The 18,710-nt window shown below is 37.2% G+C and overlaps 1 protein-coding gene across 1 annotated transcript in view; it reads right to left on the reverse strand.

Annotated features, from left to right (window-relative positions):
- Nucleotides 1–501: 501 nt before the first annotated feature.
- Nucleotides 502–18,710, reverse strand: part of itga11b (integrin, alpha 11b) — a gene marked incomplete at its 5' end in the record, with an annotated part of 53,582 nt that continues 35,373 nt past the window's right edge. The window contains 17 exon segments of the mRNA XM_084397998.1: nucleotides 502–634; nucleotides 776–1,019; nucleotides 1,084–1,771; nucleotides 2,396–2,509; nucleotides 3,662–3,757; nucleotides 4,414–4,524; nucleotides 5,314–5,397; nucleotides 7,412–7,525; nucleotides 7,647–7,737; nucleotides 8,424–8,507; nucleotides 8,675–8,751; nucleotides 9,556–9,654; nucleotides 13,335–13,539; nucleotides 14,630–14,715; nucleotides 15,308–15,418; nucleotides 16,453–16,592; nucleotides 17,658–17,824. Coding sequence (XP_084254124.1) covers nucleotides 1,697–1,771; nucleotides 2,396–2,509; nucleotides 3,662–3,757; nucleotides 4,414–4,524; nucleotides 5,314–5,397; nucleotides 7,412–7,525; nucleotides 7,647–7,737; nucleotides 8,424–8,507; nucleotides 8,675–8,751; nucleotides 9,556–9,654; nucleotides 13,335–13,539; nucleotides 14,630–14,715; nucleotides 15,308–15,418; nucleotides 16,453–16,592; nucleotides 17,658–17,824 — 1,654 coding nt within the window. The 3' untranslated portion in view covers nucleotides 502–634; nucleotides 776–1,019; nucleotides 1,084–1,696.

The following is an 18,710-nucleotide window of genomic DNA, read 5'->3' on the forward strand; positions in this document are numbered from 1 at the left end:
GTAAATTTACAGTAAAAAAAGTTAAAATTGTAATTATTGCAAATAAAAGGTGAAAAACTGGTGACCAATAAGGTTTCAGCACATAAAATGTGTTTCCCATCCATTTTATTATTTCAGCTACCCTTAAGCACTTTTACCGATTTCAAATGATAGAAAAACCCCACAGAAATACACATGGAAAACTTTCAATTCCAGCTGCAAAAAACTCGAACTATATAAAATCATACATCATGAAAAGATGTAAGTGACAACAAAAAGTGCAAGATATTAATAATTTTATGGTTAAATATTTGTACTGCATTATATTGCTGAACTTTTTCATATTTACATATTTCAAGTTCAAAATTCTTTACAATGTGCAAGTGCATCAGCTTGAATCTACGCTGCAGCAAAAAAGTCGGTTCTATGATCTGAGGTTTGTTTCACGACACAAACATTTCATCAGTACCAAAAACTGGAGCCTATTCATTACTGTTTGTTTTTTCGTTGATTAGTTCTTTCCTATGGAAGCTCGTTTCCGCCGCAGAATAAAACATTTTAAAAGATAATTGCGAATTTTTATCTCACAATTGTGACTTTATATCTCGCAATTCTGACTTTTTATCATGCAATTCTGACTTTATATCTCACAATTCTGACTTAAGAAAGCGCAATTGCGACTTTTTAATCACGCAATTCTGACTTTATATCTCACAATTCTGACTTAAGAATGCGCAATTGTGACTTTAATCACGCAATTCTGACTTTATATCTCGCAATTCTGACTTTATAACACGCAATTCTGACTTTATTACACAATTGCGACTTTATATCACGCAATTCTGACTTTATATCTCGCAATTCTGACTTTATAACACGCAATTCTGACTTTATTACACAATTGCGACTTTATATCACGCAATTCTGACTTTATATCTCGCAATTCTGACTTAAGAATGCGCAATTGTGACTTTTTAATCACGCAATTCTGACTTTATTACACAATTGCGACTTTATATCACGCAATTCTGACTTTATATCTCGCAATTCTGACTTTATAACACGCAATTCTGACTTTATTACACAATTGCGACTTTATATCACGCAATTCTGACTTTATATCTCGCAATTCTGACTTTATAACACGCAATTCTGACTTTATTACACAATTGCGACTTTATATCACGCAATTCTGACTTTATATCTCGCAATTCTGACTTTATAACACGCAATTCTGACTTTATACCACAGTTACGACTTTATATCACACAATTCTGATTTTAGAAATGGCAATTGCGACTTATCACGCAATTCTGATTTTATTACACAATTGCAACTTTATATCACACAATTCTGACTTTATAACACAGATACAACTTTTTATCACGCAATTCTGACTTAATATCACGCAATTCTGACTTTATATCACGCAATTCTGACTTTATATCACACAATTCTGACTTTTTTATTCTGTGGCAGAAACAAGCTGGATTTCAAAGTCTCACACTAAAGCTTCAGCCTCTTCTCTTCACATATTCTTGTCTTAATTGGCAGCACAAAGCGAGCTGATTGGTCAGACTGCAGGAGGGCGTGGCAGTGCTCGAGAGCAGCTGATTGGCTGACGCACACCGTGTCTGGAGAATCCCTGAGTGATTGGCTGAGGAGGTTGCCGTGCGGTTACCGATCCTCTGCTGTCTTCTCATTGGTTGCCGTGCGGTTACCGATCCCCTGCTGTCTTCTCATTGGTCGCCTGCTCTTCTCTCTTTCTCTTTTGCCTGTGGAAGAATCCAAGCTGAGGATGAAAGAAAAACAGTGATTTGTTTTAGTGGAAGCGTCCCAGGAGATTTAACCTCTAACAAACCCTAAAATACATGTTTGTTATTATATAAATATGTGACCCTGGATCACAAAACCAGTCACAAGTCGCACGGGTATATTTGTGGCAGTAGCAAACAAAACATTGTATGGGTCAAAATGATAGATTTGAGGACATTAAGTAAATATCATATTAAATAAAGATATTTTGTAAATTTCCTACCATAAATATATTAAAAAAATATTTTAGTGAGTGAATGCAGCAATATTGCGAACATAAATTGACAACTTTAAACAATTTTCTCAATGTTTAGATTTTTTTGCACCCTCAGATTCCAGATTTTCAAATAGTTGTATCTCAGCCAAATATTGTTCTGTCATAACAAACCACACATCAATGGAAAGATTATTTATTCTTTCACATGGTGTACGAATTAAACAATTTAAAAAATTGACCCTTGTGACTGGTTTTGTGGTCCAGGGTCACATATATGTAAATTAGGTTCTACTTAATCTAATGTAAAAGAGAATGGCAACATATGGAAGGAATTTAGGATTGGCTCATTTCCGTGGGTAACTTTGAATAAAATCCATCCCAAACCTTCCAGAGCGCCAGTACCAGCAGGGCCAGAAGCTGCAGTCCTCCCAGAGTACTTCCAATAATCACCCAGATGGGAATTCTGTATTCGTCCTCCTTCCTAATCTCCAGGATTATCTTCAGAACCAGAATACGAAACGTTAGAGTCAAATTCTCAGAGGAATTAGATATACAAGATTTGGCCTCATATATGTGAGGATGTTAAGTTAAGTGCACCGGGTTATCCTGAACGCCTGATAGCCATTTGCATTCTTATCCAGAAGGGGGCAGTATGACATTTGCGTGATTCTCCAGAAGAGTTTGTTCATTTTCCACCTGCTTACACTTTTATAAATAAAGGTTCTTTATTGGCATCGATGGTTCCATGAAGAACCTTTAACATTCCATTCCATTCCAGGTTCTTTATGGTGGAAAAAGAGGTTCTTTAGATCATTAACTTTTCACTGAAAGGGTATTTGGGGGAGCTAAAAAATGGTTGTGAAAACCCAATATTAGAACCTTAGAGTGTACCAGAAAGGTATGGAAGCTTGTTTCTGCCACAGAATAAAAAATAAAGATAATTGTGACTGTTAATCTCATGATTCTGACTTTTTTTCTCTCAAAATTGCGAGTTTACACTTCGCAATTCTGACTTTTTTTCTCAGTAATGCGTGATATAAAGTCGCAATTGTGTGTTATAAATTCGCAATTGTATGTTATAAAGTCAGAATTGTGTGTTATAAATTCGCAATTGTATGTTATAAAGTGAGAATTGTGAGATATAAACTCGCAATTGCGATAAATAAATAAACTTCTCAGAATTGCATGTTTATATCTCGCAATTCTAACTTTATAACACGCAACTGTGAGTTATAAAGTCAGAATTGCATGATATAAAGTCGCAATTGCGTGTTATAAAGTCAGAATTGTGAGATATAAACTGATATCTTTTTTTCCTTAGAATTGGACGTAACTCGCAATTGTGAGTTTACATCTCACAATTCTGACTTCATAGCACGCAATTCTGACTTTATAACAAGCAATTCTGATAAAAAGTCGCAATTATCTTTTAAAATGTTTTATTCTGTGGCGGAAACAAGCTTCCATAGAAAGGCCTCATTTGTGTTGAACAGAACGCACAAACACTTCAAGGAAAAAACCCACAATACTTTCTGTAAACAACTGCTCTTTCTTTCTCACTACAACCCTACATATGCACAAGCAAATGTAATAAAGCGAGCTCAAATGCATAATTTCATTTCATATCCATGGGTTTTCCAGCGTACTCACATGTCTCATGGGCCTTTCCTCATGGAGGAACATTGGACTGGAGGGGCTCAACTCAACGGCTCCCGTCATTACCAGATCTAACCGTTTAAATCTCACCTGAGGAATGAGACGAAAGCAAAAAACAGCTCTTTAAGAGTCAGGACCACTTCCAAATGTCTGCGCAACAACTTTCTGATTCAATACTGATTCAAAACCAGGTTTTTTTTTAATTTTTTTTTTTACTTCACTAACTACACAAAAATCATGCTTACACTTTATTTTGATGGTCCACAATGAAAAACCATAAATTGACATTTCCATAATTCCCTGTGTGACACTTTACATTTAATGTGTTTTCATTGAAATAACTAGTCAAGTTCTGTAGATTAGGGTCTTATGTTATGCTGTTAAATGAATGTTTACTGCATTATTTTAGTGTCGTGTGTGTTGCATTAGTATTTACTTCAGCTTGTGGAAAAGCTAGTTATGCTGACTTTGATTGATCATGCTACTTTCTCTTTATCATCTGGATTTTTAAGGTGACTGTCAGTATTATATATTAATAATTTAATATACCATTTGGTATACTGATATTATTTCAGTTAAAGAAATAATTGGAAGTTAAATCTGTAAAACTGTAAAACCTAAACCTTATTTTTTTTACGGTAAAGTTCTGCCAACCAAAACAGTCTCCCAGGTTGAAGCCATATGATCAGGTTTAGTTTGCTGGTAAATGTCAGGATTTCCAGCAGGGTTAAACAGAAAATACTCACGGCTAATAAAGTGTGAAGATTGAGCCATCCTGTTGCGCTGATGCTAACGTCTCCTTGGGGAAGCAGGTTGATTCTGCATTGCGCAAGTAATGCATCGCTGGTGGAAGCGTTCTGTGAACAGAAATCACACAATATGAATGACATTAAAAAGGTCATGTTGTTTTTAGAGGTTTTCCTGCTTTAATGTTGATTATCTTCCTCATATTCTCCATTGTTGCAGCTCCTCTCTTCCCAGTCTGTCAGTAACGCTCTGTTTAGTTCCTGTCTCTATGAAGCCCCTCCTTCTGAAAAGCACACTGTGCTCTGATTGGTCGGCTGGAGCAGTGTGTTGTGATTGGTCGAGCGCTTCGAGTGTGTTTTGGAAATGTCCCGCCCCTTACCATAACCACCAGTTTAACACACTACTAACTAACTCAACCAGGCCCCGCCCCTTTATTCTGCGTATTAATTATTTAAATGAGGAATATTGTGATGTGTTCGTTCCCGGAAGAAACTCAAGACTACAATGAGTTCAGAAACAGTGATACTGATATAGAGAAGAACTTTTTCATGCTCAAACAGCAACATTACACACTAAAGAAAGATGAACATGGGAAAAAAAAGCATAATGAGTCCCTTTTAAAACAGCTTTGATCACGTCACACTTGGAAATTGAATGTGCCAGAGAGGAAACTGCTAAAGGAGTGAATCATTTCCAATTTGGAGCACATATAGACTGCGAACAAATGGTCTTGTTATCTCTAGCCAGCTGAATATGATGAAGCAGGTCGGGTGGTTTGTTTTCATCAAGCTTTATCACTTCTGCATTCTGTTGCTTTGTTTCCCGGCAGATGGATGCAGTTAGTCTATCGCAAAACTTTTGCAGAAGTTTGGACGATGTGTAAAAAGAGCAAAGTTCACCATGTGCGGGTTGAGAGAGAGGTCTTCCTGCGAGGACGAGCCGGCGGTGATGACACGTGGAACATTGCAGTGCGATCCAGCCATCTGAGACGAGCAAACAGAGTCTCAAACACACGCCAAAAGCCTTTCATGATAATAAAACAGATGAGGATTTACACAAGAACACCTCTTACTAAAACAGAACTACTGATTGAACTCATGCTATTCCAACTCAAATAAACTCGATTAAACAGATCACTTGCATTATGAAACAGGCAAAATAAGAAGCTCTGGAAGCAGTTAAAGGATTTGTTTACTAAAATAATTACAATTTCAAGTTTATAACTTACAATTCTGAGAAAAAAGTCTGAATTGTGAGTTAAGTAAAAAATAAAGTCAGAATGGCGAGATATAAGTTAGGAATTGAAGAAAATAAAGTCAGAATTTCGAGATATGAACTCGTAGATGCGAAAAAATAAAGTCAGAGTTGCGGGATAAACTCGAAATTGCGAAAAATAAAGTCAGAGTTGCGAGATATAAACTCGTAATTGCGAAAAAATAAAGTCAGAGTTGCGAGATATAAACTCGTAATTGCGGAAAATAAAGTCATAGTTGCGAGATAAACTCATAATTGCGAAAAATAAAGTCAGAGTTGCGAGATATAAACTCGAAATTGCGAAAAATAAAGTCAGAGTTGCGAGATAAACTCGTAATTGCGAAAAATAAAGTCAGAGTTTAGAGATAAACTCATAATTGCGAAAAAATAAAGTCAGAGTTGCGAGATATAAACTCGAAATTGCGAAAAATAAAGTCAGAGTTGCGAAAGATAAACTCGTAATTGCAAAAAATAAAGTCAGAGTTGCGAGATAAACTCGTAATTGCGAAAAATAAAGTCAGAGTTTAGAGATAAACTCGTAATTGCGAAAAAATAAAGTCAGAGTTGCGAGATATAAACTCATAATTGCCGAAAATAAAAGTCAGAGTTGCGAGATAAACTCGAAATTGCGAAAAATAAAGTCAGAGTTTAGAGGTAAACTCTTATTGCGAAAAATAAAGTCAGAGTTGTGAGAGATAAACTCGTAATTGCGAAAAATAAAGTCAGAGTTGCGAGATATAAACTCGTAATTGCGAAAAAATAAAGTCAGAGTTGCGAGATATAAACTCGTAATTGCGGAAAATAAAGTCATAGTTGCGAGATAAACTCGTAATTGCGAAAAATAAAGTCAGAGTTGCGAGATATAAACTCGAAATTGCGAAAAATAAAGTCAGAGTTGCGAGAGATAAACTCGTAATTGCAAAAAATAAAGTCAGAGTTGCGAGATAAACTCGTAATTGCGAAAAATAAAGTCAGAGTTTAGAGATAAACTCGTAATTGCGAAAAAATAAAGTCAGAGTTGCGAGATATAAACTCGAAATTGCGAAAAATAAAGTCAGAGTTGCGAAAGATAAACTCGTAATTGCAAAAAATAAAGTCAGAGTTGCGAGATAAACTCGTAATTGCAAAAAATAAAGTCAGAGTTTAGAGATAAACTCGTAATTGCGAAAAATAAAGTCAGAGTTTAGAGATAAACTCGTAATTGCGAAAAAATAAAGTCAGAGTTGCTAGATATAAACTCATAATTGCGGAAAATAAAAGTCAGAGTTGCGAGATAAACTCGAAATTGCGAAAAATAAAGTCAGAGTTTAGAGGTAAACTCTTATTGCGAAAAATAAAGTCAGAGTTGTGAGAGATAAACTCGTAATTGCGAAAAATAAAGTCAGAGTTGCGAGATATAAACTCGTAATTGCAAAAAATTAAATCAGAGTTGCGAGATAAACTCGAAATTGCGAAAAATAAAGTCAGAGTTTAGAGATAAACTCGTAATTGCGAAAAAATAAAGTCAAAGTTGCGAGATATGAACTCGTAATTGCGAAAAATAAAGTCAGAGTTGTGAGAGATAAACTCGTAATTGCGAAAAAATAAAGTCAGAGTTGCGAGATATAAACTCGTAATTGCGAAAAATAAAGTCAGAGTTGTGAGAGATAAACTCGTAATTGCGAAAAATAAAGTCAGAGTTGCGAGATTTGTAGTTTGAGATTGAATTTCAGTGATGGAAAAATAAGTGAACTAAAAATGCACCTGATCGATATCCAAGTCTGAGAGGTGCACGAGAGTGTTTGCTTTTCTGGTCACACTGAAGACGTTTAACGTGAAGAGAAGCTCAGATATAGGGAAGAGGCCAAGATTCTGGATCTGCAAAACAAATAGGTTCTGTTTTAGCAGAGACATCATAGCAATATTTATTTTGTTCAAAAGCACAGATAAGCAGTTCTCTGATTCATTATGAAGAATGGTTTGGATATGGCGAGCCCACCTGATAAGAGAGGTTGAAGGGCGGTCCGGCCCCAACAGGGACGCTCTGGGAAAGCTCAGGTTTGATCTCAAAACGGGACGCACTGGAATCTCTGAAAGAAAGAGACTGTCCTGACTCACAGTATGAATGATTCAATATAAAAAAAAAACATGGTAACACCTTACAATAAGGTCTTATTAGTGAATGCATTAGCTAACATTATAACTAACAATGAGCAATACATTTGTTACAGTATTTATTATTATATTTTTAACATTACTTAATAAAAACACAACTGATTATTGTTAGTTCATGTTATCTCAAGACCATGTTTCGATTTTAATAATATACTAGTAAATGTTAAAATGAACATTAACTGAGATGCTTTAGAAGTTTGTTGATGTTGACTAAAGTTAACAAATAAAACCGTATTTTAAAGTGTTACCGTAATATTTCTGGGTGAATCTAACAAAACCTGTCAAGAACATGTCTGGGTCATATTTCACCTCAAAATCTAAAAAAAAAAAAAAAAAAAAAAAATTGCATGAAAAAATGCTTTATTTTGTCCTGTTTTTGGACCTTTAAGATTTTTTTATTCATATTTTTAATAGATTGAAGGCCCTAACTACAGTTTAAATCAGTTATTTTTTCACATTGCTATAATGATATTTCATAAAAAAAAATTATAAATAAAAAGATACTTCGATTACTTACACAACTTACTTACTTTTTCTTATGCTAAATATAGTTACTTGACTTTTAAAGATTTCTTTGTGAGATTCACTTGTACTATGTTACCTTGTGAAGAGAATATCAGCCTCATATTTCAGACTGTGATAAATGTCATTAATGTTGTCCTCTGGAAACATCTCTTCACCTTCACTGGAATGAAACAAACAGAGCACTCTTAGATTCATCTAGTCAGTCATGAGTAATCTGGTTGTGGCTGAGTGTTTGATTGCCAACAGCAATTTAATCTATATTCATGTTGCACATCAATAAAAAATATCCTCATGAGGTTCTCATTGGTTCAAAGGTCATGACCTCACCTGGAGACCCTCAGGCTGATCTGGACGTAGTTCAAGAAGAAAGATCTGCTGAACTCAAACTCCAGGCGAAAATATAACTGGATAAATGAAATAAAACATCACCAAAGAAGTTAAACCGAACACAAAACACAACAAAAGGACATACTGTTCTTCTATTCTAGTAATTTATGGTTTCTGCATTACTCATCGTCATCTAATTGGCCGTACCGGAGTTGATTAATGGAGTTGCTTTGTACCGGATTTGAACAGAAGGTGCATTGAATTTCCATCCGGCCCCAGAGACACGAGGGGAATTCGAGTAATCAGACGAAGAGTCTGGGTCGATGCCAGCCCAAAATAAAACTAAACAACCACAGAACATACCTGAGGAACAATCCCACTGAGAGAAAAAGACGCATGGCGTACGAGAATCAGACCTTCGGTAAGTGGAAAATGAGCAGAGAAATGATGATATATCTGCCCCATTCTGACAGACATAAACAAACATCTTCATGTCACGGGTTTTTACGTGACGAGTTTTCCGTTCTGCGGCTTCTGTCGATGTCAGGAGGATTACAGACATGTTTTCAACAACCCCGGGCTTCTGTTTTGCTGCAGATTGACTCCAATGTTCTCTCAAATCGGAACATGTTATATTTGTTTTTCCAAGCAATCGAGCGGTAGGATTATTCTCACCACATCTTTATTTACTAAAAAGAACCAATGCATGTTTTTGGAAAGGCTACAATACCACGGAGTGTGGAAATGTATCACATTTTCTATAAAGTACCATGTTAATATCATGCCATTTGCTAAAGGAAATGGTTAACTGAAGGTAATGCCATCACTAAACCATGTGATCACTGACTGATCAATATTCAGACTGGTTTGAGGTGTCTCACCTGAGCGTGTGACCTCATAAACGGCGCGCTGACGTTGCATGTGCGGTAGAGGCTCGTATCTTCAGAGTTCAGGCACTCGATTGCAATGTCTGAAGGCGCCTAAAAAAACAAACTCATTTTTATTTTCAAACCAATACACTTCTGCTGAGAAAAGCCCTCACATGAAGATCGTTCCAAGATGAGCACATGAACACATATAGTCAATATATTGACTTTAGAAGTGGGTTACACTTTATTTGATGGTCCACTTTAGACAGTCTACTAAGTTGTAGAAATGCAAAATGTATATTCAAAATGTCCATGACTTAAGATTTTATTAATTTCCATTATTTTCCAGGTCTAGAAATCACACTTTTTAAAAGCCCTTATATATTCAGGTTGTCCACAAACATGGGAACCCTGGTTCTTAAATAAAAATGGCAGTTGTTAGGGAAAAGAAATAAAGGTGCAGTAAGCGATTTCTGAGAAACGCTGTTGAAAGTGGATCGGACCGAGCAGCATAAAACTTATAGCCAATCAGTAGTAGGGGGCGTGTCCACTCATGATGGGGGAGGAGAGAGTGAGCCAATCAGCAGTAGGGGGCGTGTCCACTCATGATGGGGGAGGAGAGAGTGAGCCAATCAGCAGTAGGGGGCGTGTCCACTCATGATGAGGGAGGAGAGAGTGAGCCAATCAGCAGTAGGGGGCGTGTCCACTCATGATGGGGGAGGAGAGAGTGAGCCAGTCAGCAGTAGGGGGCATGTCCACTCATGATGGGGGAGGAGAGAGTGAGCCAATCAGCAGTAGGGGCGTGTCCACTCATGATGGGGGAGGAGAGAGTGAACCAATCACAGTAGGGGGCATGTCCACTCATGATGGGGGAGGAGAGAGTGAGCCAATCAGCAGAAGGGGTGTGTCCACTCATAATGGGGGAGGAGAGAGTGAGCCAATCAGCAGAAGGGGCGTGTCCACTCATGATGGGGGAGGAGAGAGTGAGCCAATCAGCAGAAGGGGTGTGTCCACTCATGATGGGGGAGGAGAGAGTGAGCCAATCAGCAGAAGGGGTGTGTCCACTCATAATGGGGGAGGAGAGAGTGAGCCAATCAGCAGAAGGGGCGTGTCCACTCATGATGGGGGAGGAGAGAGTGAGCCAATCAGCAGAAGGGGTGTGTCCACTCATGATGGGGGAGGAGAGAGTGAGCCAATCAGCAGAAGGGGTGTGTCCACTCATAATGGGGGAGGAGAGAGTGAGCCAATCAGCAGAAGGTGCGTATCCACTCATGATGGGGGAGGAGAGAGTGAGCCAATCAGCAGTATATCACTGGAAGAAGAAGGTTGCGTTGCTTCTGCTCCATATGTGAGTAACATTAGTTTTGCTTAGCTTCACAGAACCAAGATATGCTGTTGCTGTAATGTTAGCTATAGTAACTGGACAGTTTTGAGTGTCACTGTTTGTCTGGAGCTGCTGGCGACCAACAATCACATTCTTGTATGTATTCGTGCACATTTTTAGTTCTTCCTTGTCATTTGTTTGTCACCTTCTATTTCTTTTTCTCAAAGCTTTATTTTGCTTAGCTTCAGTGATGATAAAGACACATCCACGCTCGCACTGCATGTTCGTGCATTTTTTTTGGGCGGAGCAATGAAGGAAGGGGTGTGTTTGTTTGGGTCGATTTCAAATATCAACAGTGTTTCTCAGAAATCGCTTACTGCACTTTTAAAATAGGAAATATTATTTCAGCCGTTTTAGCTTATTTTAAAACTAGTTCGGCTTATTTCAATAAGCCCTGATTGAGAACCACCGCCTTCATTGAAACACTCCTGAAGCATGAATGAGCAACCTTTGAATGGGCAATAACATTTCCTCTAGGGCAATTGTGTTGTTTCCATTGGGATTAGGATACTGCCAGCTAACAGGGAATGTTCCCAACTAACTCATAACTTATTCTTATTTATGAACAAACGTTCTTCCAGTAATGTTAAAAGAATATTCATTCAAAGTTATCTGGTCTTTAATAATGTTCTAGCACAAAAAAAATGAAACATTTCAGTTGGATGTTCGTCCTACAATTTGAAATGTTGCTACTTGTTTCAGAATGTTCAGAAGTTACATTTAAAAGTAACAATCCCATAATGTTTGCAAAATGGAATGTTCCCTTAACGTTCACACAACCAAGAAAAAACATTTAAAAAACATTTTGAACGTACAGAAAACATTGCTTAACGGCACCATTTTTAGAACACTTTTTCTTTTAGATAGGTATGAAGTCATTTAGGAATTTCCTGGGTTTTGGAACAGATCCACACACACAGACTCATGGTTTCCCTTTCCCTTCTTATCAGCAACTCCTTCCATCTCATGTTTAAAGTCCTTCTTTAATGCTCTAAACCCTCATAAATACAGGTGAAGCCCAGGCTGAGACTCGGATCAAGGCAAGGCAAGTTTATTTATATAGCACATTTCATACATTATGGTAATTCAAAGTGCTTTACACAGAAAGGAATTAAAATAATCACAAAATAAAAGCAAGGAAAGTTAAAACAGTTATAAAAGGAATTAAAATTGATATAAAAATGATACTGTTATAAAAGGAATTAAAAGAGTAAATATATGATACATAGATAACCTTCTCATCTGGCAAAACAGCGGTGTATCATATTTTTCACAGCTCCCAGTTTTACTCTGAGATTTTCCCATGGTGATCACAGAAATCTAAAAAATCTATCGGACGTCTCCAATAGACTCGATTGTTTCCTAAAATCGGACAGGAGGAGCTCTAGGACTGACTCACGGGGTAACCTCGGGTTCACTGCCCCTCGGAAGCTCCAAACCTAGAAAAATTCGTAATAAGTAACTAATAAAAACTCACAATCACACACTGTTCGTTCGTTGGCCAGAGGAGAACTGAGCGACTGTGTAACGGTCACCAGCTGGAGTGCCCCTGAGAGCCACCAGAGGGCACTCCACATCAGACTATTGCCATTCCCTCACAAACTACATTTCCCATAACTCACTGCCCGCACTCTTCATCCATTATCACATTCACCTGTGTTTCATTATCTTGTTTAGCTCACCCCACATAAGCCTGGTTTTCTCATTCATTCTCTGCGAAGTCTTGTTTAGTGTTACACTGCAATTCCGACCATTCTCCCTGGTTTCATGTCTCTTGGTATTTGGATTTCTTGCCTGTTCCGTGGGTTACTCTTTTGCCTTGTTGTGCTTGTTTGTATGGACTGCCTGCCTGTGTTTGACCCTGCCTGTACTTTGGATTACGTCTTTGGATTACCCTGTTCAATAAATACTGCATTTGGATCTCAGCCTTCTTGTCTCAGAGCAGTTCGTAACAGACTGAGTCTGGCTTCTCTTAAGGGTTTTTTCTCCATTCTGTCACCAATGGAGTTTTGGTTCCTCGCCATTGTCACATTTTTCGCCTTTGTCGCCATTGGCTTTTGGCTTTTGCTTAGTTGGGGACATTTAATTTAATATTCAACAATATTATTGATCTGACTGCATTGACACCATTATATGAGAACTGAACTGAGCTGAATGATGACATCACGGTTTTCTCCAGAGCGGCTAGATATATAAATAAATGAACTAAATTAATAACTTTTTTACAACAGAAATGAAACATCACTGAACTTCATTAAGCTGGACTGTGATGCTATTTTCTTCTGGAAACAAACTTTGTTGCATTATTTTCCTGTTATCTCTGTAAAGCTGCGTTGAAACAATCTGTATTGTAAAAAGCGCTATATAAATAAAGGTGACTTGACTCTAGGAATGGGATCAGACGAACCTTCACCACCAGACTGGAGAACTGAAGGTTTGGAGAATGCGTGAGGTGCAGGACCGTGCCGTACGCGTTCTCTCCTCGGTTCTCCAAACGCGCCTCGACCAGGACTTTCCTCCGGCTGGCCTCCACCATACGCTCATTACTCGCTCTCGCTCTCTGATGAACACACACCGGCCACGAGGAGCGCTCGCTGCGCACGCAGAACTGCCTGAAACACACAGAGACACAGGGCCCTATTTTAACGATCTAAGCGCATGGTCTAAAGCGCACGGTGCAAGTGCACTTAAGCCGGGGACACACTCAAAGGGGTCATCGGATGCCCAGTTTCCATAAGTTGGGATGATTCTTTAGGGTCTTCAAGTAAAGTTTGTAACATACTTTGGTTAAAATTCCTCAATGGTTGTGTGAAACACCCCTTTACCTCCTCAAAAACAGCTCTGTTCACAGCGACCCGTTTCGGTGCGTGTCTCTTTAAATGATAATGAGCAACTGCTCAAGGATTTTTAGTCATTGTATGGTGGTTGTGTCAACACACTGCAAACACACATTTATATGCAAACACCATATAAAAGTGAATTTTGCATCCGATGACCCCTTTAACGACTTTAAGGCCGATTATGAATGTAATTTGAGACTTACGACTGATCATGCCCAAACGCGCCGAGTCGCGTTCAGTCGGTGTTCACAGTTTCAGTGTTTAAATCCGCTGCAGTCGTTGGAAACAGTCTGTAAGTGTGTTCAGTTCAGTCTCAGAATGTTTCAGCTAGTCGTTAAGTGTGTCCCCAGCATTAGTGCGTGTCCGAATCCACTTTTACTAGGTAAGTTTACTAGTACTACTTTTACGACGGGAAAAATGGTCGGCGCTCCCGGCGCATGGTCTAAAAGTGTCGTCCCTATTCTCTTAATGAGGAATGGGTGTGTTTTGGGCATAACGTGCGTTAAACCAATCAGAGTGTAATTTCCCATTCCCTTTAAAAGCCAGTTGCGCTCGCGCCATGACGGATTCACTATATACATGGAGGAATTTGCAAGCGGAAAGACTGAACGCTTCTCTAGCGAGGAAATGGATCTGATCGTGCTTGAGGTTAAAGCTGTGTGTGTGTGTGAGGTTAAAGCGAGACCATCTACGGGACAAGCCGGATTCCATCATATCTTTATGTACACAATAATAATCTTTTACATTGTAATCCTTTTATTTTTTTATATTTTGGCATGTTTGTGTGCTGTTCCCTGTGTGTGTAATAAGCAGAGGTGTGTTTCAATGTGTGAGAAAAACAAAAGTGTGTGCGAGGACAAACCTGCGATCTAATAAGTCAGAGCTGCTCTGCAAGACGAGGTTGGGAACACACTGATCGTCATTATCACAACCGTTCCAGAACGGAAGCTAAAGAGAGAGAGAGAGAGATTTTAGAAGAATGCATGACAAAGAAGTTATGGTAACGCTTTACAATAAGGTTCATTAGTTAACATTAGTTAATGTATTAACTAAACATGAACTAACAATGAGCAATACATTTGTTACAGCATTTATTAATCTTTGTTAATGTTAGTTAATGAAAATAAAGCTGTTCATTGTTTGTGCATGTTAGTTCACAGTGCATGTTAACAAATACAACATTTGATTTTAATAATGTATTAGTAAATGCTGAAATTAATATTAACTAAGATTAATAAATTCTATATAAGTATTGTTCATTCTTAGTTCATGTTAACTAAGGTAGTTAACTAATGAACCTTATTGTAAAGTGTTGCCGAAGTTATCAATCTGGCATTGTGTTTATCGTGCAATTTATACGCGAAAATGAGTTTTTACGTGCATATTTATTGCGTGTAATACACACGCACCCCACACCACTACTAAACCTACCCATGCGTATCATATGCACGTACAAACTCATTTTCGCGTATAAATTGCGCGATAAACACAATGCGTGCTATAGAGACGCATTTAGTGTGAGCGGTTTGGTCAGTCTCACCTCTGCTTGCAGACTGGTCGGCCATCCGTCGTCCAGAACCGGCCCTTCTTCTGTGTTCTGCAGGCCAGCGTTAACAGTGAAGATCACGGGTCGAGAGTAGTCTGTCACTTCCTGTGTAAACATTCGGTTTCAAAACACACTGCACTCAACAAATATTTAGACCTTAAATAAAGATGAATTGCATATAAAATGTCCATCCATTTGGATTACACAGTTTTTGCATTAAACAAGCTAATAAACTTAATGTGGTGCATATTTGTTAGTCATTGAAGCATGAAACATGTCATATTTCTGTGATAGTAGTACTAATACATTGAATGCGTTTTAAATACACAATAAACATTTTATATATTTATCATCAATAAATCCCATTTGTTTAAATTTCATACATTTTCACTAACTGTATTTTCTTCTTGTTTAACCATGAAAAATTAAATTTTCCTAAGGAACAGAATCACGCTGATTCTAAGCGATTTGAATAAATGCATTTTGAAAATGTGATTTGAATAAAATCAGATGCAAATAAAATTAACTAGATCAAATAAATTAATAATATGGTTTGCCAGAAACATTTGTTTTTTATGTTAAAACTGTGTATTTTTTATATGCAAATCAAATATATAGATCTTAAATGTAAGCCTAGATATTGTTTGAGGGTACAGAATCTCTTGTGAAATATTATTACAATTTAAAATAGCTGTTTTCTATGTGAATAAGATATAATTTATTCCTGTGATCAAAGCTGAGTTGTCAGCATCATTACTCCAGTCTTCAGTGTCACATGATCCTTCAATCATTCTAATATGAGGATTTGATGATCAAGAAACATTTCTGATTATTATCAGTGTTGAAAACAGTTGTGCCGCTTTTTTTTGTTTGATATGTTTTCTTTTGGAATTCTTTTATGAATAGAACGTTGACAGAAACAGAAATCTTTTGTAATATTATAAATGTCTTTACCGTCACTTTTTCTCAATTTAATGGATCCTTATTGAATAAACCTATTAATTTGTCTTAAAAAAAAAAAAGTGCAGTTATAGTGTCATGTCTCTCGTCTCACTCCACGCTTTCTTTTGCTCACATAAAAATTGAATCATTTAAGCTTAAATGGATGAACATGATGAGATGTACAGAAAACGTCTCACATGAACGTGGAAATACACTTGCTGGCAGTATTTTGAGTCCGGTCTCAGGGTGACGTCTCTGGGCTGAGGGTCTTCTGTGCTGTCTAACACGACTCTGGGGAAATATCCATTCTCCTCGAAACCAAAGCTGTACCTCAGTGCTGAGCAGAAAGACAACATCTCAGTGTCGACAACAGCAACAACATCTCAGTGTCCACAACAGCAACAACATCTCAGTGTCCACAACAGCAACAACATCTCAGTGTCCACAACAGCAACAACATCTCAGTGTCCACAACAACATCATCTCAGTTTCTACACTGCAAGAAATTATGCTCTTCCTCAGTATTCTTGTCTTGTTTTTCAGTACAAATATCTAAAAATAAAAGAGTACACATTGGTCATTTATACATATACTACCAACATTGCAACAATGCAACGCGAGTAGAAAATTGCCGAATGTTTAGATATTTGTACTGGAAACCAACACAGAAATGCTGAGAATGAAAAATATATTTGTTTATACACTTTACAATAAGGTTCATTAGTTAACTACCTTTGTTAACATGAACTAAGAATGAACAATACGTCTTCAGAATTTATTAATCTTAGTTAATATTAATTTCAACATTTACTAATACGTTATTAAAATCAAAGGTTGTATTTGTTAGCATTAGTTAATGCACCGTGAACTAACATGAAAAAATTATTTTTATTAACTAACATTAACAAAGATTAATAAATACTGTTACAAATGTATTGCTCATTGTTAGTTCATGTTAGTTAATACATTAACTGATGATAACTAATGAACCTTATTGTAAAGTGCTACCATATTTTTTAAGTGTGAAAATATGGCCATTAAATCACGTTTGATGAAGAGATGAATATTGTCTATGACTCAGTTTAAGTGCATGCTTGACCCTCCAGACCTGATCTTATAAGTTCCAGATGGCAAACGAAGGGGAAGCCTGACACAGTTTTATGATGGTTTCCACAGGCTTTTCACTCTAAATGCCGGGATTAAAGTGTTTTCTCTCTGGCCTGAGGCTTTATGCATTAGGAAAAACTGTTCTAATATTAAGGAGTGGCCTTTCGTGGCAACATCTGAAAGAGATTACACACAGGCACAGGACACTGGAAAATACAACAAATGTGCTTTTATCATTCAGCCCTCTGATTGGTCAGTCATTTTCAGGTTCGCTGATGGATATCAAGTTACATACCGACTCTCTTTGGATTCGTCATCGGTGTCCGTGCCGTGACGTTCAGGCAAACGTTGGCCAACATGCACGACACCTCTCGGCCTCCTCGGATGCAGTCTTTATTAAAAACATTGATTTTTGAAGGCTCAAAATTAACGCTGATCCCCACACGGACAACACTGCGAGACCTGTTCGAAAACACGTGAAGGTATAAAACTGTCTTAATGGAGTTCTCCATTATATTTCAATTGTGTATCATCTTTGTTTCTCCTAATGGGAATAGTAGTGTTGGGGGTAACCCATTACAAGTAACTTGAGTTACGTAATCAGATTACTTTTTCAAGTAACTTGAGTTACGTTTAGTAACTTGAGTTACGTAATCAGATTACTTTTTCAAGTAACTTGAGTTATGTAATCAGATTACTTTTTCAAGTAACTTGAGTTATGTTTTCAAGTAACTTGAGTTACGTTTACAAGTAACTTGAGTTACGTAATCAGATTACTTTTTCAAGTAACTTGAATTACGTAATCAGATTACTTTTTCAAGTAACTTGAGTTACGTTTTCAAGTAACTTGAGTTACGTTTTCAAGTAACTTGAGTTACATAATCAGATTACTTTTTCAAGTAACTTGAGTTACGTTTTCAAGTAACTTGAGTTACATAATCAGATTACTTTTTCAAGTAACTTGAGTTACGTTTTCAAGTAACTTGAGTTACTTTTTCAAGTAACTTATAAAGTAATGCATTACTTTAAAAATTTACAACAAAATATCTGAGTTACTTTTCCAAATAAGTAACGCAAGTTACTTTGTTTTCCCATTTACTGACTGACAGCTCTCCTGTCCTCATGTTGAGACAAGTCGTAAGTGCAGAAGCGTCGTGTGTAGACATGATGGTTAGCTAGACTAAATGTGAGCGTGCATTTACATTAGTACTTGCACAAAAAACAAATTCAGCAGGATTCTTCAAAATGAATAAAATCTGTAAAATGCTAAATCAGAGTACTAACAAACCTCCAATAATTAAATATGTTAAAGAAAACAAATATTTTATGCATTTAATCTCACTTTATT

This window comes from Rutilus rutilus, assembly GCF_951802725.1.
Source record: "Rutilus rutilus genome assembly, chromosome: 23".
Lineage (NCBI taxonomy): Eukaryota > Metazoa > Chordata > Actinopteri > Cypriniformes > Leuciscidae > Rutilus > Rutilus rutilus.